The sequence below is a fragment of the Takifugu rubripes genome, chromosome 19 (genome assembly GCF_901000725.2).
Source record: "Takifugu rubripes chromosome 19, fTakRub1.2, whole genome shotgun sequence".
NCBI classification, from domain to species: domain Eukaryota; kingdom Metazoa; phylum Chordata; class Actinopteri; order Tetraodontiformes; family Tetraodontidae; genus Takifugu; species Takifugu rubripes.
The window spans coordinates 5,176,419-5,198,918 of NC_042303.1; the positions used below are offsets into that span (position 1 = coordinate 5,176,419).

At 43.1% G+C, this 22,500-nt stretch overlaps 1 protein-coding gene across 1 annotated transcript in view; it reads right to left on the reverse strand.

The window, feature by feature from the left end:
* Positions 1–12,694: 12,694 nt before the first annotated feature.
* LOC101077446 (immunoglobulin-like and fibronectin type III domain-containing protein 1) overlaps positions 12,695–22,500 on the reverse strand; it is a 16,409-nt gene continuing 6,603 nt past the window's right edge. Inside the window, exons 6-25 of the mRNA XM_029827531.1 lie at positions 21,458–21,557; positions 21,161–21,239; positions 20,902–21,094; positions 20,704–20,817; positions 20,402–20,570; positions 20,053–20,325; positions 19,679–19,909; positions 19,561–19,602; positions 19,222–19,254; positions 18,707–18,822; positions 16,829–16,970; positions 16,452–16,745; positions 16,072–16,374; positions 15,655–15,834; positions 15,459–15,587; positions 15,300–15,379; positions 14,962–15,154; positions 13,887–14,183; positions 13,437–13,763; positions 12,695–13,347 (exon numbers count right to left, since the gene is read on the reverse strand). Coding sequence (XP_029683391.1) covers positions 13,343–13,347; positions 13,437–13,763; positions 13,887–14,183; positions 14,962–15,154; positions 15,300–15,379; positions 15,459–15,587; positions 15,655–15,834; positions 16,072–16,374; positions 16,452–16,745; positions 16,829–16,970; positions 18,707–18,822; positions 19,222–19,254; positions 19,561–19,602; positions 19,679–19,909; positions 20,053–20,325; positions 20,402–20,570; positions 20,704–20,817; positions 20,902–21,094; positions 21,161–21,239; positions 21,458–21,557 — 3,300 coding nt within the window. The 3' untranslated portion in view covers positions 12,695–13,342. The remainder of the gene's footprint in view (positions 13,348–13,436; positions 13,764–13,886; positions 14,184–14,961; positions 15,155–15,299; positions 15,380–15,458; positions 15,588–15,654; positions 15,835–16,071; positions 16,375–16,451; positions 16,746–16,828; positions 16,971–18,706; positions 18,823–19,221; positions 19,255–19,560; positions 19,603–19,678; positions 19,910–20,052; positions 20,326–20,401; positions 20,571–20,703; positions 20,818–20,901; positions 21,095–21,160; positions 21,240–21,457; positions 21,558–22,500) is intronic.

Here is a 22,500-nt window from a genome sequence, read left to right on the forward strand (position 1 = left end):
TCACACAAAGACCACAGTTTGTGAGGGTGAAGGGCTCCGAGTCAGATCGGCTTCTCTGCAGCACTAGTGTCCCGCAGGGAGTCCGACATCATTTTTGCGTAGTTGCACACCGACTCTTAATTTTGGTGACCGACTGATGAAGCCGGGTGTCGTTTGCTCCAACGTGAATAATAATTTTACTAAATTTACGTTTACTTCTCGCCCGGAGCTTTAGATTGGCTTCTATGTTGCCCACTCTGGCCCCCGAAATGCACTTAACTATGGTTGCTGGAGTCGGCTTCACGTAGCGCAAAACAGAGTCACCAATTACCAGAGTCGGTTTCTCAGCGGGTGGGGAAAAACGGTTAGCCACGGGAAGCGGTTGGTGGTGCACCGTGCGCGTTTGGTTTGGGCTACGCTTCCTGCGAACCGTCACCCAGCCGCCCTGGCTAGCCAGCTACTGCCGGGGGACCACTAGCTGTAGCTACACGAGGCGACGCCGCAGCAGCTACCTTCTCCTGGCTGCCTGACGCAACTCCAGACAATTCCAATCTGCAGAACCGTGACTCAAGCTCACTAAGTCTCGCTTCCAGAGCCATTAATAAACTACACTTTCTGCACCTATTCCCTTCACTAAAGGGGGCAGAGGAGTAGCTAAACATTTCACACTCTGAACAGATGCTGACACCGGGTGAAACAGACAGTGAGGCCATGCTATTGCTAATAATCAGCGGAGTCCTGTATTTGTTTAATATGGGTTATTTCTCACTGTTGTTATCGAGTGACTAGAATTTCCTGAGTATTCAATTTTAATTAAAGTGAATCCAACACACACCGTGCACAGTGCACCAACTATTGAGAAGACAGGAAGTGACGCAATACATTACCCAACGGAAGTCCACGACTGACTGTATGGGCCAATGGCATAATATTGCCCTTCATCCGCATGGTTACAGTCCTTAATTCTTAATGTGCGAACAAGTTCATTCTCTGAGACAGTGAGCTCATATTTGTCCCCATATTCCAGTGGCAAGCTTTTTTTTACCAGGGAATTGTGTTGAGGGGTTTTGAAAGGGTGCAATGAAAGATCGCATCTTCATTTTCAACAGCCACTTAATCCTTAATCTTGACAGCGAAATCCACAGAAGGCACTGAAAGGCATTTTTATATGATTTTAAAATGTCTCAGCAAACACCAGTGTAGCCATTTTTCTGCACCTCACCCCGAAAGTCAGTTGTTAGAACATTTACATCTCAGCATCCTGCGAAAGTCAGTAACAAGTATAGACACCATCAACAAGCACCTTCTATTGGACAAGAATCTTCCAGCAAGAACAACCTTAACACCAGCCCAAAATCTGCACCATGCTGGACCTGTGTTTGAACACCACCTATTTCCAGTACAGAGAAGGCTTCTACAGACAGAACCATGGCTGTGCCATGGGCTCACCAGTATCCCCCACAGTTGCCCATCTATACATGTAGAAGATGGAATCCCAGGCCCTGACATCCTTCACAGGAACTGCACCAAGCCACTGTCAGATATGTGGATGACACCTGGGTCAAAATTCGAACACAAGAATTGAAAGTGTTCTCGAATCACCTCAACAAAACAGACGAGCATGTAAAATTTACCCGGGAATATGTAAGAGGAAACAGTCTGGCCTTTCTGGACTGTGCAGTCAAGATCATTGAGGACAGAAACCTCACCATTGAAGTCTACAGAAAACCTACACATACCGACCAGTACCTCCAGTTTGACTCTCACCACCCACTGGAACACAAGTTGGGAGTGATCAAAACCCTCCAACATCGGGCCAAAAAATACCCACCACATCCCAAACAGGACCACATTAAGACAGCTCTCAAAACATGTGGGTACCCAGACTGGGCCTTCACCAAGACTTAAAAAAAACGAGACCCCAGCAAAGAAGAAGAGGAGAGCAACAAACGCCACAGCGTTTCGATCCCCTATCTGTCCAGGGTCTCTGAGAAGTTTAGGAGGATCCTCCAGAAACACGACATACTGGTTTAGTTCAAACCAAGCAACACTCTCAAACAGAGACTGGTACACCTGAAGGACCAGACACCAAGACACAAACAATGTAATGTTTACAGTGCCGTGAGGAATGCAAGGAACTGTAAATTGGGGGAAGCAAACAACCTTATCCACAGAAGAATGGCAAAACACAGACGTGCCACCTCTTCAGGTCAGGACTCAGCAGTCCACTTACACCTAAAGGAGAGTGGGCACTCCTTCGAGGACAGCCAAGTACGGATACTGGTCAGAGAAGACCACTGGTTTCAGAGGGGTGTCAAGGAAGCTATCCATGTCGAATTGGAAAAACCATCCTTAAACAGAGGTGGTGGGCTGAGGCACTTCCTATCACCCACGTACAATGCAGCCCTCCACTCCTTCCAACAACAAACCAAACGTTCACACCATTCCAGGAGACCTGGTGACTCACCATCAAGTGAGCCAGCAGACAAAAGGGGAGACACCTCAACCGAAACTAGGTGAACAACCCTACCAACGACCCTGCCAACGACTCTCAGGTGACCACTCAGATCATTAACATGCCAATGGTCCACAGGGGCTATAGTTTCAAGCTCGGTCCCCAGCGAGTTCAGAACTGAAGAAGCCTTCTGAAGAAGGCAAAACGTCTTCAAAGAGCAGAAACACAGTCCAGTTGACAGAGAAAACTACCTTGGATAACAATGACCTGGATGATTGAGAATCTACACAAATATATTGACAAGTTTAAGGTTCTGTCTTCAAGTAAACCAATACATGTATCTGTGATTTGAGCTTACGCTTTCTTCAGCATGGATCTAAAGTCCTGCTGTTTGCTGACAAGAAAATAAGATTTTAAAGGGGCAAAATTTCAGATTGCTTCATGTTCTGTTGTAGAGCAAATCTAATTGTGAAAAAAGAACTTGAGATTTTATTTCATACCTCCAAGGTCCTTCTGCACATCAGCTGCAATATAGCGCAAAATAAATACATTAAAAACAATCATAAACAGTGCATGGTAAAAATATTATTTTATTGTTTTATGTTCCATTTACCTTTTTTAAGTGCACTTAGTGTTACATTGCAGACAGCATTTCCATATTCGTTGGTGGCAAAACATTTGTATATACCAGCTTGATCGAGCTTTACACTCCATATCTACCAGGTGATTATTGTCAGAAAGTCATGTCTAAACATTAGTTTTTTATCAGGTTGTATGAGCATTAATCCACTACGGTCAAACATACTTAGCTGATTTCATATGTTTTTGTAGTTTACCTTTGATTCTTATCAATAATATCAACAATTATTATTTTAAAGAAGCTTTGTATAGTTAACACAGAAAATAATTTACAATATTTTTTTCAGAAGATTTTAAAATGCTTCCCCCACCTCAAGAATGTGCTCTTGAGCCCTTTTGTCATATTTGGTGATGTATTTATCAGGGTCATCAAGTTTGCCATTACTGCGCTCCCATGTTACAACTGGTGCTGGCTCTCCACTAACCATAGCTGTAAAAAAGCTTTTTTACCTGAAAGATAAACAGACCAGAAAACAAATAACTAAACAGTCTAATTTTTATTAAATTAGTATTTTATTTTACCATGAGCTTAATTATTGTCCCCCTTGAGAAGCCATGGCCATTGGTTTCCGAATAAAGTCAGGAGTTGATTTCCCTGCAGGCAGGTGGCCTACATTCTGAGTGATGACAGGAACTCAGGACATTTTTTTGATAGCCTCTATGAAAAAAGTAAGAAAATAAGAGCAAAACTGAGTTACAATTTTGAAAGCAAATACATTAAAATAAACCATTTCTTGTTTGGTTGATTTGGATTGCAGTTCTTTAAGTATTTCACAAGGGAGCAGTATTTGCTTACATTATTTCGCTGAAGCGCTAGGTGATATATAACAATTTAGAAATATGTTACTCAAGTGGTAATTGTGTTGTTTTAGCCCTGCCAAATGTGTAAAGGCAAATCTTTAGAAAAAACATTGAGTATGTTTGATAGTGATAGATACAGTAAAGGTACGCACACACGCGTGCGCACACACGCGTGCACACGCGTGCACATACACAAACACACACTTATTTCTTTACATATTCAGCCATCGTAATTCCTGGTCTGGCAACAATTATGAAAAGTTTGTTATGGCTTGTACATGGCTGACGTACACACACCAGATAGGTAACACATTTTCTTTTAAGGCTTTTGAACCTCTAGAATTTCATCTGGAAGATGACTCAGCACGCAGCTGATGAAAACACAGACCCCAACAACTTATTTTACTGCAGGGACATTTTTACCTCACACAGAAATAGCACTGCCCCAATCACCCTACAACGTTTACTATGATGACCAAGTCCAATACACAACCACAGTGCAGATGTAGGCAGAATCCAATCATAAATGATTTGATTTTAATTTTAAAATCAATTCTGAAGAATCAGCATTCCCCAAAACAGCAGTTAGAGAAATACAACTTTACACAAGTGCAAAGCTGGGATTTCCCTCACAGTCCCATGCTTATGAAAGGAGCCAAGTGGTCTGAAATCAATTCATACATCTGAGATTTATCCACAGTTTTATTTGCATTTTCACAGTAAAGTTTAGGATCATAGAAAAACTTTTTGGTTTTTAAAAAAAATGTTAATCAAAATGATATCAAACCTTTGCTAAGCAGAACTGTTTGATATTTTGATTATGTAACAATCCATTCATTTTGCTGTGCCGCTGTTTCTCATGGATATGTGGAAGAAACCTGTGAGGTCTTTAATCCTTTTTTAGATTTCCAAAAACTAACCAATCATATATTTCATAAATTCTTCACTTCTTTTTTCATTAGTGATTACTTATATAATGCTTCTTTATATTAAATGTGGATTTACATTTAGAAAGTATGTGATAATGCTTAAATAGCTTGTGCAATATAATGCAAAAATCATAAAATCATGTAATAGGTGAAATGGTGCAGCAACATAGAAATTCAATATCAAATTAGATGACATAAAAAGGCTTAGTAAATAATGTCTCAGCTCTTCTTCACTTCACTCCATAGTGAATATTTATCAGCCTGTATGTCATTTCCCAGGGGTAGGTTTTTGCATCTATACATCTTCACTTGTGGGAGATTTTCAACAGTATGGGGTTCCGGATGTTTTTTGAAGGATACATTTTTTTTATTCTTACTGTTGTGTCTGACATATGAATATTTTATATAGTTCACTCTATTGTAACTGTACTGGTGTACTTGTAGTGTATTAGTCTACTTTCAAGTTACTTTAAAAACACTGGCAGATCATGCAATAACAGATTTTTACATTTGGAGCTTGGTTTGTTGAACATAATTAAAGAGTTTGTGGTTCTTTCTGACATCACAACTGTGACCAATTTGACTAATATGCACAAGTTTTTTTTTTCTTTAACTCAGTATCCATATCAGTATCGGAGTGCCACAGAACTCAGTGCTGACCTCATCTGAAAATGGGGTCATGGTCCAGAATAAGTTAAGAAACTTTGCCTTGGCTGTTCTCCTCATGTATCATCCATGTATGTATGTGTGTCATATGATGTCAACCATCCTGCTTCCTAACTCGCCATCCAGACATTTGGAGACATGCAGGGACACTGTAAAAAGGGAATGTGAAATCTCACCTTGTTGCTGAGTCTGCCCAACTGGCTGTGGAGTCATGTAGCTGTCACAGCAATTGCACTTCTCCAGATCCAACCATGGGCAAGGGAGAAATGTCTTTTAAGAAGACTATAGAGCTGATGTGATTATAAGACATAGAATGTTGCATGTAAAGAAACTGGCCAAACAGCATTAACAGCTTCATCAGTCTTCAGAAACTCTATAAAATTGCTAAGATTCAACTACCAGAATTACCATGAGCTGGATGACTGAGAACCTTCACAGACAACCTAAATTGTATATTATGATTATGTAAAATGGTGTGAAATAGTAAGTTCTTTTCTTCACATGTTGCAAAAACTCATTCACCTTGATTGTTCTCTAAACGATACAGTGTGGTGTGCTGTACAGCTAAGATTAGGGTTTGGTATCACTTAAGGAGCTGCATTTTTTTCAATCCATATATATAAATATAAAAATGTGACTGTGAATAATAATCAGTCACATCAAACGCCTCAGAGAACTGTATCCTTATTGAAGCCTTACAGCAAATTGTGTTTTTATGAGGTATCATCTTTGAATAATTGATGTAGATTATAGTATTTGGTCACTGCAGCATTCCTGTCTCATCTGAATGCAGTTATAAATTTGGGTTTTCAATGCTCAAGGTAAAAAGAAACTAAAATAGAGTAACACAGTTTCAGTTCTTCATTGAACATTCAACTGCCAATCTTAAGTAGTCTTCACACGATGTGATGGATCAGCGATGGCAGCCCATTTTGTTCCACTATAAACATTTTGGAGCTCATAGCCATCCCATACATGGAAAAAATGTCATTGCTAAAATGTCACATTACAGCAGCAGTAAAGGGTGGAGGTTCATCTTACTCATCCCTATGAAAGTGATAACTTTGCAGCTGGCACCCAATTGCTCATTCAGTCTGCTATTAGATATTACCGCACCACAGTTTTTCAGCATTATTGCTGAAACCCAAGCACAACACAAACAGACTGGTCCATTAGCTGGATCTTGTGAATGCTCTTGTGTAAGATTAACCTGATACATGAATCCACAATAGTTATGCAAAGTAAGTAAGCATCCAATCAAAGGATTTGGATTGCCAGCTTTGCACAGTCTCTAGTATATGATTACCACACTCTGGATTGTATAGGTCCATCAATAAAAACATGAGAAATTTTATTTGATAAATAATATCAGGTCAAACTTTAATGGTCTATTCCAATTAGCCATAAATGATAAGTGGAAACTGTAAATGTCACTGCATGTTTGTGGTTATTTTAAGTTCTGAGTATTTTAAGATTTATGTGTTGTGTGGGACTCTCTCTGAGCTGACTTCACCTAATATATTGGGTTTACATCTTCAGAGGTTAAACCAGTGTGTCTGCCACAGTTTGAACAGTCACCACACAATGTTGCATTATTAAATGTTGTTATTATGAGCTTCAAATCAAGACAGAAACCCCCTGTTACCACCTATAAGAACAATGCTAGAATTAAAGCTTTTCTTTCTTGAGAAAAAGAGAAAACTTGTCCATTCTTTCATTTTCAGTAGACTTGACTATTGCAATGGCATCTTTACATGTTATGATTAAGTTTGATCAGGACCCGATTACAGACGAGAAACAGCCAACAAGGTCTCACAAAACAGTTTATTAAAACCAAAAGAATGCCTGGAATGCAGTGGGGGAAAACACACTTGGCACAGGGAAAAGATCTTGCTCCTTCCTTCTCCAAAGGAGGGAGGCGTGGTGACCTTGAGCAGGAAACAAAAATGATTACAACTCCTGTACGTTACACAAAAGGGCAAGTAACTGAGTCCACGTTTACTACAACATTGATGAAATGATCAGACACTGGTGAACAGGAGCCCAGGGCCTAAATAGCCAGTAGATTAGGCAGCAGGTGTGACTGACACCAGCGACAGCTGCAGGAAAGTGGCTCCACCACGCCCCCTGGAGAAAGAACAGAGCAGAAACAACAAACAAAGAACATCAAAGCAACACCCAGGACTCTGACATTACAGGGAGCATAACAAAAAAATCAATCAGACACGTGTCCAAGGTGTCAATGTGACATGTGTCCTAGGTAGTTTCGCCTTCTATCCAGAAGAAGCCTTCTGGATCCGGAAGAAGCCTTCTGGATCCGGAAGAAGCCTTCTGGATCCGGAAGAAGCCTTCTGGATAGAAGGTGAAATGTCTTCAAAAGAGAAGAAAAACAGTCCAGTTGATACAGAAAACTACCTTGGATAACTATGACCTGGACGATTGAGAATCTAAAGAAAAAAATCAGACATGTGAAACTTATCCAGAGTGCTGCTGCCAGAGCCTTTTGGAAAGGTTACCTCAATACATTGGTCCTCCAATTACTGCATTGGCTTACTGGGAGTCAATGGATAGATTTCAAAGTAAGCCTTGTCTACAAAGCACTGAATGGTCTTGGCCCAAAATACATCCTGGATTTTTAGCCTCCAGACCGGTTAGGTCATTAGTAATGAGTTTACTGTGTATTCCCAGAATAAGAACCAAAAATGGTGAAGTAGCATTGTGCTTCTATGATCCACTCATGTGCAATGAACTGAGGTCTGCTGGGGGGGGGGGGGGGGGGGTTGGTGTAGAATTAGAGAGTTTTAAATCCCCAGTGTGGAAAAAAACTTGGGGGGGGGGGGGAGTTCTAGTAGGGCGAAGTCCCATGACACCTTCAGAACACTGCAAAAGCGTACTGTATTTAAATAAGTGTTGTTGCGTTTGCAAAGTAAAGGCAATACAACTTAGATTACCATTGACACACAATCGTGTGTGCCTTTTATTGAAGCCACAACAACAAGTAGTAGAAAAAATCAAATCAGAGTGGGAAAAACACACACCCCCGCCCCTCAACTCCCACGGTCCGTTAAAGGGGCCGTGCCGAATTACCCGACTTAGTTGTCGGCAAATAGTGCGAGCGAATGAGGAACTCATACATAGCAAAATGCTCAACAGGACTATGGCCATGGAACAGATATGAACAATTATGGTGAATTATGATATACAAGTGACCGCTACACATGCCCCCCCAGAATTCACCATCGCAAAGCAAGAACAGTCAACGAGTCGGGGCTCGAACGGGTCGGCCAGACCGTGTGCGTCGAAGCGGTATTGGTGGTGCTAGAGGAGCAGGGGAAACAGGACGCGCAGGGCGGTCAGTGGCACTGACAGAGTTTTCAGGGATCTGTGTTCCTCTCAGAGGACTGGGCCGAGCGGGGGGGGGGGGCGTCCACGCCGCGGGGGCACGGCCGTGGCAACTGGCTGACCAAGGTCCAAGTGAGCTGCCTTGAGGCGGTCTATCGTAACGCGTTCAGGTCGGCCTCCCACATCGAGCAGAAAATGCTTGTCCCCGCTCTCCAAAACACGAAAAGGCCCATCATAAGGTGGCTGCAGCGGGCCTCAATGAGCATCATGGCGGATAAAAACATAGTCTGCCCTCTCCAAGGATGGTGGGACATGGGATGGTGGCAAACCATGCTGGGAAATAGGGATGGGTGCGAAAACCTTGGCAGCATCAAGGAGTGTTGCACGCTGTGCGCTCGCAGACCAAGGCGCTGTAGTGTTGGGGACAAACTCACCTGGCACCCGCAGTGGCTCTTCATACACCATCTCCGCCGAGGAACACTGCAGGTCATCTTTGGGGGCGGTGCACAGCCCCAACAAGACCCAAGGAAGTCTGTCCACCCAGCTACTGTCCTTCAGAGACGCCCGAAGAGCAGCCTTCATGGAGCGGTGAGATGTCAGCAGGGGGACCGAAACGGGCAACCCAAGTCCCAATAAACGCACGTGCCACCTCGGCCGAGGTGGCCGACTGCAGGGGCACCGCCTCCGGCCAGCGGGTGGTCCTGTCCACCATTGTGAGGAGGTAAGGGGGAAAGGGCCCAACCAGGTCCACATGGACATGGTCGAAACGTCGCTCTGGCACTGGAAATGGGGCCAGCGGGGCCCTAGCATGGCACTGTACATTTGAGCGCTGGCATGTGACGCACATGGCAGCCCAATCCCTGACGTCCTTTCTGAGCCCATGCCAAACAAATTTAGCAGCTACAAGACGTTGAGAAGCCTTCCTCCCCGTATGGGAGAGGTTGTGGACTGAATCAAACACACGCCTCCAAACCGTGGGCACAACAGGGCGTAGCTGACCGGTACTGACATCACAGAGAAGCGTGACCCCAGTACTCCCAAAAGGAACCTCGCGCAGCTGCAGCCCTGTGGCTGCAGACTTTAGAGCTTGGACATCACTGTCTGTGGTTTGGTCCACTGTCATCTGTCCGTAGTCAAGTCCCACGTGGACAGCGCCCGTGACGGCCCGGGAGAGGCAGTCCGCAACGACATTGGTCTTACCAGCCAGGTGTTTAATGTCCGTGGTGAACTCGGAGATGTAGGAAAGGTGCCTCTGCTGCCGAGCCAACCATGGTTCTGCCGTCTTTGCCATCGCGAAGGTGAGGGGCTTGTGATCCACAAAGGCAGTGAAAGACCTGCCCTCAAGCAGAGGACGGAAATGGCGAATGGCCAGGTAGAGGCCAAGGAGCTCACGGTCAAACGTGCTGTACTTCCGCTCATTGGGTCGTAGCTGCCTACTAAAAAAGGCCAGGGGTTGCCAAGCAGCTTCTACCCATTGTTCATGCACAGCACCCACTGCGTAATCCGAGGCATCCGTGGTGATTGAGATTGGCGCGTCAGGGAATGGGTGTGCCAACAGTGTAGCATTGGCCAGGGCAGCCTTAACATTCTCGAATGCACGCTGTCGCACGTCGGACCAGTCAACCATGTGCTTGGGAACCGCCCCTTTCAAACAGTCATACAGTGGCCGCATGAGGTCCGCTGCCCTGGGGAGGAAACGGTGGTAAAAATTCACCATACCCAGGAACTCCTGGAGCGCCTTGACCGTGACTGGACGGGGAAAGCTCGCGATGGCCTCCACCTTTTCCGGCAGGGGAACTGCTCCGTAACGTGTCACGTGATGGCCCAGGAAGTCGATGGTAGACAGTCCAAACTGGCACTTCGCCGGGTTTATGATGAGCCCATGCTGGCTGAGGTGCTGGAAAAGAGCCCTGAGGTGTGCCACTTGCTCAGCCTGAGACGTGCTTGCGACGAGGATGTCATCCAAGTACACAAATAGGAATGGCAGGTCGCGTAGGACGGAGTCCATCAGGCGCTGAAAAGTCTGTGCTGCGCTTTTAAGACCAAAAGGCATCCGTAAAAACTCAAACAGGCCAAACGGGGTGATTACCGCTGTCTTGGGGACATCGGCAGGGCGGACTGGTACCTGGTGGTAGCCGCGGACAAGGTCCACCTTCGAAAAGACCGTTTTCCCAGCCAGATGCGCGGAAAAATCTTGTATGCGGGGGACAGGGTAACGGTCCGGGGTGGAGGCATCGTTGAGCCTGCGGTAATCGCCACATGGCCGCCAACCCCCACCCGGCTTCTCCACCATGTGCAGAGGTGACGCCCAAGGGCTCTTGGAGCGGCGAATGATGCCCAGGTGTTCCATTGTCTCGAACTCCACTTGAGCAATGGAGAGCTTGGCCGGGTCCAGACGCCTGGCCCGAGCGTGCACAGGGGCGCCTGTGGTGGCGATGTGGTGTTCCACACCATGCTTGGCCGTGGAAGATGAAAACGTGGGCTGAGTCAGAGCAGGAAACTCGGTGAGGAGGCAAAGGAAAATGTCTGCAGTGGGGAGCATGCTGGAAAGCCTGACTGAGTCTGTAACACCAAGAGTGCATTCATATGAACAGAAAGTGACTGCATCCACAAGGCGTCTATTTTTGACATCGACCAGAAGTCCAAAAGCGCAGAGGAAGTCTGCACCAATCAGTGGCACAGTCACCTTGGCAGTCACAAAGTTCCATCCAAAACGCTGTCCACCAAAACACAACTCCACATACCTCACCCCATACGTGCGGATGGGGCTGCCGTTCGCTGCTTCCATAGGGGGCCCATGGGACTCGGACAGCATGTCCAACTTCGACGCTGGCAGGACACTCCGCTGAGCACCTGTGTCACAGAGGAACCGTCGTCTGGAGAGAGAGTCCTGGATGAACAGCAGCCTGCCAGTTTGGCCGACGCTCATGGCTACTGCTGAGCACCGGCCCTGGCGTTTCCCTGTGGAGGTGGGCCGGGGATACTGCATGGAGGGCGGCACCGCCTGGCTTTGACCCCAAACCGTGCATGGAAAAAGCACAGCCCAGAAACCTGTTGATGCCGAGGAGCCGCTGGGGCAGCTGTGAAAGCGGGAGAGTCAACCACAGGACCGTCTGCACCAGCCGGGAGGAACGCAGCCACATAGGTCGGTTGGGAGGCGAGGAAGAATTTATCCGCCTCAGCAGCAAGCGCACGGCAGTCCGAGATTGCTGTGTTGGCCAAAGCAGCCCGCACTTGGGGAGGCAGCAGTCGCAGGAAAAGCTGAATGAAGAGAAAATCGGGCTTGTGTTCACCCAAAAGATCTAACATTTTGTCCATCAGTTCGGAAGGCTTGGAATCACCCAGCCCCTGCAAAGAGAAAAGGCGGCTAGCCCTCTCTGCGTCGGAAAGTTCGAACGTTCGTAAGAGGTGAGCCTTCAAAATGCCATACTTGTTCTCCGGCGGTGGCTGTTTAAGAATGCCTACCACTCTGGATGCCGTAGCACTCCCAAGAGCAGAAACCACATAATAATATTTGGTCTCATCTGCGGTGATTTCTCGCAGCGCGAACTGTGCCTCCGCTTGAGCAAACCACGCAGTCGCCGAAGTCTCCCAAAACTCCGGCAGCTTCAATGAAACTGCATTCGTCGCCATGGTCGAAAATAAAAGTCACTGAATGATACGTCCAGCGAGAGTCGGGGTCACCAGTGTTGCGTTTGCAAAGTAAAGGCAATACAACTTAGATTACCATTGACACACAATCGTGTGTGCCTTTTATTGAAGCCACAACAACAAGTAGTAGAAAAAATCAAATCAGAGCGGGAAAAACACACACCCCCGCCCCTCAACTCCCACGGTCCGTTAAAGGGGCCGTGCCAAATTACCCGACTTAGTTGTCGGCAAATAGTGCGAGCGAATGAGGAACTCATACATAGCAAAATGCTCAACAGGACTATGGCCATGGAACAGATATGAACAATTATGGTGAATTATGATATACAAGTGACCGCTACAGTGTACTGTATTTGGGGCTATATTAAACTGGGAACACAATCTGACAATGTCTATCCATCAAAATGTTTGTTTCAGTGAAGCAGGTGAAAAGGTAGGGTTTATAATTTATAATTCAGTAAGAAAATACAAAACAGGATCCAAAATGCAAAGTTCTCTGATTTTATTACAGACATTACAAGACCTTGAAAATTTGACTCTTGACTTTTATTCCAAGGTGGTGATAGCTCAGTCTGTTGGGACCTGGGCTGTGGTTCTTGGTTTGAGCCCCATGGGAGACAAAACATGGGAAGTGTTCTAATAGTAGGGGAAGATGCCAGAACACCTTCAGAGTATTGCCAAGGTACCCATAAGCAAGGTACCGAACCCACAAATGCATCCAGGGGTGGACCCTGCCTTTTCCCACCCTCCCCTAGACCCCAAAAGGGATAAAGTGTTTAAGAAGACAAGACATTTATTCCATATCTATGTTTTTCATGACAGGGTAAGAATGGTAATTCATTTAGCTTTAATAACTTTATGTTGTGAAGACTGCATCACTTTATTCTGTAGAGAAGAAAAGCACAGAAAGCGAAACACTATTTAACAACATTTCACAACAAATTATTAAGGGAGATCCATTCAAATGTGCTTACCTTGAACAATAATTTTAGTAGAGCACTCTGCTTTGCCGAGAGAGTTAAGAGCGACAACCTTATATTCACCGCTGTCAGTTGGTTGGACTCTAAGTATGTACATGGAGCACACGCCGCACAAATTTGTGATGAAATAATTTTTATCCGAGTTGATGCAGACATCGTTTAAGTACCAAGACACACTGGGTGTTGGGCACCCGCGCACAGCGCATGTCATGTACAGCTGGTAACCTTTGGGTGGTGTGTGGACTTTCAGAGGGACCAAGATTGATGGGGGTCTCTCGAAGCAGACTTTTGATGAATATATTCTTTTTGAAGCTATTGGAACTTGAGAAGAGAAACAGGGAAAAGAAAAGACGGGAAACTATTTAAATTCTAACTCACTTCATATGAACACCAGTCATAAAGATATGGATTTCAACTTCAGCAGTGAAGATTTAAGTGAGATACCTCTGTTGTTGTTGACACCCCACGTTGGGGACTGAGAGGGATCTGAGAGGCCCATGTCATTTTTGGCATAGATCCGGAAGTGGTACTCAGTTCCAGGAAGGATGTTATTGGCCATGTATGTGTGAGTGAAAAGGCGGTCAGCCACCGTCTTCCACACTCGGGTGTTGGAGTCGTGTTGGGTGACCACATAATACAGCCGGTCATCGAGCTCCTCATCTGGGGAGGGGGCCCATGATACCACCACTTTACCCTGACTTGTTTGCTCCAATTCAACTGGCCCTGGAGTCTTGGGTTCATCTAGCAACAATTAAACAAAAAGAGTCATGCAGAGGATATTATTTGACTAGGAGAAAATAAGCCATGTAACATTTGTGTAGGTTTATTTTAGATGAACTTCAATACAGCACATGTTGGTTTCAGGCAGGATTTCATTGTTGTGTGCCACAATGCCCTGCCCAAACATGTTCAAGAGTAACATGTCAATACACAGATTTGTCACATTCTGGACCAGCCTGCAATCCATCCTAGGTCACATACAACATTTACTCACACACCCATATTTATATCAATTTAGAATCTCCAATCAGCCCAATTGTTAGGAGTCCCAAGTGTTTTCACTCCCCTCTCCCATCTGTGTCTTGTCTGTTTCCCTTGTTTGTCTGTTCTCAGGCTGGGCGGAGAGGCTTGCCGTTCTCCTTAAAAGCCTGATCAACTCTCCACTCATTGCTGATTTGTAGTTAACCCCCTGTGGTGCAGCCTGCCTCCTAAAACTCCTTATGCAAGTTTGTTTCCTCATTCCTGTTTCCAGTCTGGAACTAATTGTTCGTATGCCTGTTTGCGCTGCCCAGCCTGCTCCAGCTTAACCGTGTTTGTCTGCTTCCTGCACCTTTTGGCTTTGTTCAGAACCTGGTCTTCAGTAAATTTGATTTCATCCTCACCCAATTGTGCGTGTGTGTTTGCATTTGGGGTCTTGATTCGTGTCTGCAGTGCCTAACACCAATGCCTTCTACACTCTGCCATCGTGAACTGAAGAGTGTCAAAAAATATACAGTATTTTTTTTATTTTGGGCTTTACCTGTAACTCTGACTTCAACATCAAACAATGCCTCTCCTTCACAGTTCTTGGTTTTGATTGTGTACATGGCTGAATCTGACCTCTTTGATGAAGGAATACACAGCTGAGACATACTTTCTGAATTGATAACCTGGATCCAAGGGGATATAGGCTCATCATTCTTCAGCCAAGTGATCTCAGGTGGAGGTTCAGCCTGGAGGTATCAGATACATGACATCAAACATGAGGTGCGAGACATGGAAGCAAACATCAAGGTTTTACAATGATGTGACAGGATATCATCACAATCTGGATGTATGGAAATAACATCTGAAATTTGAATCCCTCTTCATACTCACCTCATAACAGATCTTAATGCGTAGAGAATTCCCTGCTCTTACAACAATAAAGTCCCCTGGGTCTTTAAAATATGGTCTCCCTGGATGATAGTATTGGCAGAGTGAAATACAAAAAGATGCAGTAAAAGTTAATATGTGTAAGCAATGGTAACTACTTACTGTTGGGATTCTTGGCACACACAATTGCAGAGGGAGTGCTTGGATCCCCTGATCCTGATTCATTAATTGCTGAAACCCTAAACTCATACTCTGCCCCCTCGGTGACTTGTTTTACAGCATACTTCACATCTGAAAACAAATATCAGTGTGGGAAACAAAAATAAAACTTATTTCAATGTACTTGTTTTTCACCAACCTTCAATAGGTTCACTGACATCATTCAAGGTAATCCACTCGGTGGTATCTTTCTTCCGTTTCTCCAGCAGATAACCAATGATCGGTACACCTTTATCATCCTCTGGGGGGGTCCAAGTCAGTTTGATGCATGATTTAGATGCACTCTCCACTTTTGGTGTTCCAGGTGGACCAGAAAGTACTCAAGAAACACATGTCATATTGATCAACTGAGCATTTTGTTGTGTAAATTGACATGCATTTACTACAGTATGTTATCAAGAAGTTGACATGAGCTAGCGGTAAAGTACTGTTGAATATTTAGATAAATGATACCTTTCTGTATTCTAACAAATGCTGCAAGTGTGGTTTAATGGTTTAATATTTTTTTCAGTTAACTAATTTGGAGAAAATATTGGGTTATCTTTGTGACACTCACTCATTACACCAGCCATAATGCTGCCATTTGTTTCCAGGGCATCACTGAGGCCTTCTGGGTTTTCAGCATAGATGCGGTAGTTGTATTTCTTTCCATGAGTCACATTCCTGTCTCTGAAGGAAGTGTTTTCAGCTGACATGCTCCCAAGTTTCTTCCACAGACTCTGGCCCACCTGCTGATGCTCAATGATGTAGTTGGTGACAGCCGAGCCGCCGTCATCTTTTGGAGGCTTCCACTTAATCACAATGATAGATGAGGTTGTTTCAACAGTCTCTACTGGAGCCTCAGGTGGGCTGGGTCGGTCTGTGGCAAAGTAGATGGTCAAATATAGCATGGCATTTACTATTCTCATTAAATGTTTTTCATTGATTGATTTGCACCTAGGACAATAAGGTGCGATGTGGCCGCCGCAACCCCAAACGGGTTTTTAATCTGGATTCGTATTTCCCCTGCGTCTGATCGCAGGCAGTCTCTGAACAGAAGTCGACTGTGATTAGGTTCCCTCACTATCTTCAATCCTCCTCCATCTTTAATCTCAGTTCCTTCCCTAAACCAGCTCACAACCATAGATTCCTGGGTAGGAAATACCATTTTGAATGTGGCATTCTGGCCCACTCTTATAATCACAGGTTTGGAGAACTTGTGAAGGTCTTCTGGGTCAAATTCAGGCACCTCTGCAATAAACAGTTTTTCATTCAGTTAAACTAGTGATGCTTGTCATGGCATTTTATACACATTAAGGCATTTAACAGTTTACCTCCAATGGTGATCTTTCCCTGAGTACTTAGATCTCCTGATTGAAAGCGATAAATGCCGGAGCTGCCCTCTGTACAGTTTTGAATTAGGAGCTTGTGACATGTTGAATTTTTGGTTATGGTTACCCCTGCACCTGATGTGAGCTACCAAAAATAAACAGTGTTTATAAGTTGTCAAAAATCAAACATAACATGATATAAATGCTAAAAAACTTTCAGAACGCCTCAACCGGTTTTGCTGTGGTTGGTCTTTAAGTGTCACATTCATCAGTACAACAGTAAAGTGCAGTAATGTTAGCTAATAGAGTCAAACATTAGGTTATTCAATTTATTTTAGCTAAGCTGTTACATATTTGTGAAAGATGCAATGTCAATATCCAAATAAATGTGTTGCAATTTGCATCTATTATTATATAAATTTCACATTTTGGGTAATTATAACACATTTTAATGTAAAATGTACCGTATTTTCACGACTATAAGGCGCACCTAAAAGCCTAGAATTTTCTAAAAAAAATTCGGTGCGCCTTTTAACCCGGAGCGCCTTTTGTATGGATTACGGTAATATTGGTTAATCGCGGCTACCGTAGTCAGTAGGCGTGGCCGAGGTAACAGCAGTAAATTCAGTCCCAAACCATTTCTGTCTGTAAAGACCCCAAAATGGCTCCTCGCAAGAGACGCGCCTTTGACGCAGAGTTCAAACTGAAGGCTATCAGTCACGCAGTTGAACACGGAAATAGAGCAGCGGCAAGAGGATTTAACGTGAACGAATTAATGGTGCGGAAGTGGAGGAAGCAACAAGACGACCTGCGCCAGGTAAAGAAGACTCAACGGAGCTTCCGAGGAACCAAAGCAAGAAGTGGATTAACAAAGGAACTGCAGCCGCTAAATATTGGTGTCAACAGGGCATTCAAAACTAGACTGTGAACTGCGTGGGAGCGGTGGATGACGAACGGCGAACACACGTTCACCAAGACGGGGAGACGGCGCCGAGCGTCATACGTCACTATCTGCCAGTGGATCGTAAATGCCTGGGCATCGACCGTGGTCCGAGCTTTCGGGAAGGCAGGGATTGTCACTGAAATGCCAGACAACACCAGCGACACCGACCCTGATGACGACTTTGACCAGACGGAGCCGGCCATGTTGGACGCCGTATTCGCACAACTGTTCAATTCGGACACCGAAGAAGAAGAATTCGAGGGATTCCTGGATGAGGAATGAACTGATAAAGTGATCTTTACGTGTTTCTTTTGTGTGTTTACAACTTAACAAGGCTGGTCATACTGTGAATATGGACATTACCGTTTGAACAACGTTGTTATATTGCTATTGGTATATTGCTATTGCTATCGCTTTGCACTACTTCGAGAGTTCGAGTTACCGTATATTGTGTTTGCACTAACGTTTGATTTACCGCAACGGTACTACGTGATAAAAATGTTGCACTAAATCGAAGATTTATTAAACTCCACTTGTGATAAAAATGTTGCACTGCCTGTTATAACTCGCTGTTATTAAACGAACTGTGTTACGCGAAAACACTACGTCACTCGGGAAAAATAATAAAACAGCTGTTTATTCGTTTTGGGAGTGAATAGGGTTGTGAGGACGACGGTTTGTATTCTATTAATAAAGTTTGACTGACATATCTGGCTGTTTTATTGACATTCCTTTTAGCGCAGCTCGATCTAGTGAACGCGTCATGAAACCACAGACACTACGCAGTTTCTATGCTATGCGCCTTATAACACGGTGCGCCCTGTGTATGAAAATATTTCTAAAATAGGCTGTTAATTGAAGGTGCGCCCTATAATACGGCGCGCCTTATGGTTGTGAAAATACGGTACTGTTGAGTGCTTGTTAAAAATGAGTATTACCTGTTCTCCATCTTTAAACCAGGCACCTTCACAGTCTACATTCAGCTTTACACTTAACTCAGCTTTATTACCACAAAGAGCATAAACATCAGGGAGTCCACTGGTAATTTCAGGATCTGAGCAATTTAAAATAAAAGTTATTTTCCCATTAAAGTGGAACCTATTTATGTGTACTTGTAGTACATACAGCATTTATTTATACTGTATTTTTTTTCTGTCAAACTGACAACTGAACATTTTACAAATTTAATTGAAATTGTTAGAAAAAACAGCTTCGAGAATTTGTCTGATGCCTGATATTAAAATATCCATCCATCTATCCATCCTATATATAGAGAGCCCACATGGGCAATGAGACAAAAAGAACACTTCCCTGGGAACCTTCTTGCTATTGATTGTCCTCAATATTTCCCAAAGCATGCAATAAGGTTTTCTAAACAGGTTACTCATTTTGCTGTAATATGCTGTATGAGCAACTTAGTAGCGTTTTTTCAATAATAAATTGAAAATGTGACCTTTGAGTGATGTAGTGATGCAGCGGTTACTAGCTAAAGGTGAGAAACACAAGGGCGGTATGTTGTGTTAAACCCTAATAACAATTTTAAAAACAACAACAATAATAATAAGGCAATAAAGTAAATCTAAATCAGGTATAATAATAATAAAAATAATAAACAGTTAAATCAATCATACCATAAGTAAAATAAAAAGTCCCATGAGCTGTCAATTCAATGTAAAAGAAAATAAATTGCAGTTATCTTAGCTGAAATAAAAGCATAAACTGTTTCAATATGTTGAAGCCATAAGTAAACAAAAAATAATAATTTTTTAAGAAAATCATCAAGATAACTTACTAGAACACGGGAACTCCAGTGCTGGTGGCTGTGCCTCCCCTCCTGGTATTTTAAATGAGGCATTATTGTTTGCAATCTCAACACCCTGTTTTATAAATGTTGCACCAACCATACTTACCTGGTTCAGACTCTTTTGTAACAGGTTTCTTAAGAGCAGGAGCTTTAATAGGAGTCTCAGGAGGATGTGCCACAGCTGCTGCTGCTTTTGCTGCTTTAATCTGTTCTTTCCTCTCCTCCCTCTCTTTCTCTAATTTTATTTGCTGCTGTTCAGCAACTTTCTGTAGATCTATTCCAGAACCTCCTGCTCTGGTTGTTTTTCTTGCTGACTTTTTTCCTCCAACTTTATCAGCTGAATTGAAAAAAAAAAAGATTGGGTTTTTAGTAGATGTCAGTACATGGGCATGATATGAAAACTTGGACCACCATGTTTCTCTTATTACATCATTTATCATGTATCACAGTATTATGTTTTAAGATGAACTACTATTTTACCTTCAACAAGCAGCCATGAATTGCAAGACCTGATTCCTGCACAAGCAGAATAGATTCCCTTGTCTACCGCCATGCAGTCTTTGACCACCAGTCTGTGAATGAGCTTGTCTTCAGAAACCTCAATATCATATTTCTCGCCTTGTTCCAACAGTACGTTTTTGCCAAACCATGAAACCTTAGAACTAGGATGTGACAGGACACATTCAAAAACAGCATCTTCTCTTTCCACTGCTTTCACTTCTTGAATTTTCACCAAGAAATCCACCATGGGGACTGTGTTATACATACAGAAAATTGTTATTGAGTTATTTGCTATGACACTCAAAGTGGCTGATGGTGTAAAACTCACCTTTAAAATCAGTGGAAAACATGGTAACGTCCTCAACATCCAGCTGGTACAGCCCAGCATCATCTGACACCAGCTCCCTCATAGTAAAAATATACTTTTTCCCTACTTGTCTAAGGCTGTGCTTCATCTTATCCCCCATTTCCTTTGTATATGGGATCATTTCACCATCCTTGTGGAAAAAGACAGAATTTGCAATTCAAAACATTTGAGTCAGCTTAACTGCTTGATCTCTGACACAGATAAAGATATGTGTTACTTTCAGCATCTGACAGTAAAGCTACAATTTTTGTTGTCACACTTACCTTGTACAGGAAAATCCTGCTGCTTGGCTCTATAAGATCCATGTCAATCTCAAAGGATGCAGTGCCATCTGCATTGACCTGGATCGGTCTGAGGTTAGACAAATTTCTGACAAACTGAGACAAATGAAGAGAAGTTTTTAATGATTCTTTAAAATATATATTAGAATTAAGTTACCCACAACTGGTCAAAAAACAGACCTCAGCCTGCTCTTCTTCTCTTTCTTTCTTCATTTCATTTAGTTTCTTCAGCATCCACCGAAAGTCACTTACTCCAAACTCTGAACAGATTGACTCGTAGTCTTTTTTGTCTGTGCTCATTAACAACTCCCAAAATCGGGGATCGATTTCACCCTCCTTTTTCTGAGTTTGTTCTGATTTTCGGCATATTTTGCTGTAAATTACAATAAACCACATGGAGCTGAAAATCTTAAACTATAGAATACTTGACATTCCCTACCTTTTCCTTTTTAGTACTGTGTTAAAGTCCACATCCTTGGCTTGAGTTTGTTGTGAAACTTTATTCTTATTGAAACCAACTGAAAGCAGAAGAGGTTGCTCAAAATAACACTGTTAAAACACAAACTAAACAGTTTCATTCCAAATGCCTAAAAAACGGCTTGAATTGGATAAATTCATTTCTCCTGGAAGATATGTAGCAAAGCTGGAATTTACTTTAATTCTTTTTAAAGCATATATTATATCATTTAAATCAAATATATGAGACATCATGATGTCATTAATATCAATATCTCACCTTCAATTACATTGAGGACAACTGTGACCATGGCTTGTCCATATTCATTTGTGGCAAAGCATTTATAGGTATCGGCTTGGTCTGGCATGACATTTGGCATCTGGAGCATATTAGAACATATTAGATATTTCTAATATTACATATTAGAAAACCTGATGGACAAAGTTACTTTTAATGACTAGAAATTAAGACTATACTGTTAAGATGTCACTTGTATTTGTGGTTCTTTTCCGTCGTCTGTGCATTTCCTTCTTCCCCTGTTGTTTCTGGGTGGGACTGACCTACAATCAGCTACAATCATGCTTCTACTCTCACACCTCCAGCTCATCTTGGCTAATTCATTATGCCACCTGTGTAGTTTGTAGTACACACTGTGGTAAGACTTGATTCTCTCCACGAACTTTAAAAATCAGATTTTTTTGTTTCCCATTCTGCTTGCCCTCGGCACTGTTCTCTTTGTTGCAGGTAACTGTTCCTCTTCAGCCTTGTTCATACTCACCTGTCCTGTGCATCAGGGCATCATAATTCAGCCAGTTTTTAAAAAGTTTCCGCTGCTCTTCTCCCATAAGAACAACCTACTATTGGATCAGACCAGCACAAATGCCCGTGCAGCATAGATGGCTGTGTATGTTAGTCAGACTTAATTTACAATATACTATTAACATGTTTAATGCTTTGAAAGCTGGCATCTTGTTTTTTTTTTTTTTTTAAATGTTATCTCTTACTCTGAATGTTTTTTTCCAAAAAGAGATGTTATTGATAATGTATACCAATATACTGTATCCACTGATCGGTTCTAATAATATTCATTATACTGCACATGAAAATGGAATGTGATATTTAGTCCTAACCAGGTTTATATTACATGCAAACATTTTTTCCCCACTTTGTTTTTTTTTATACCTCCACATTCCTCTCGTGATTGTATTAGAATATCGAATATATTTTAACGTCTCTTCCGAAAAGAAATTCAACTTTTACACAAACCACAGTAACAAAGGACACATTTCACAGCCACATAAACAAGGTCTCCAGACATAAAA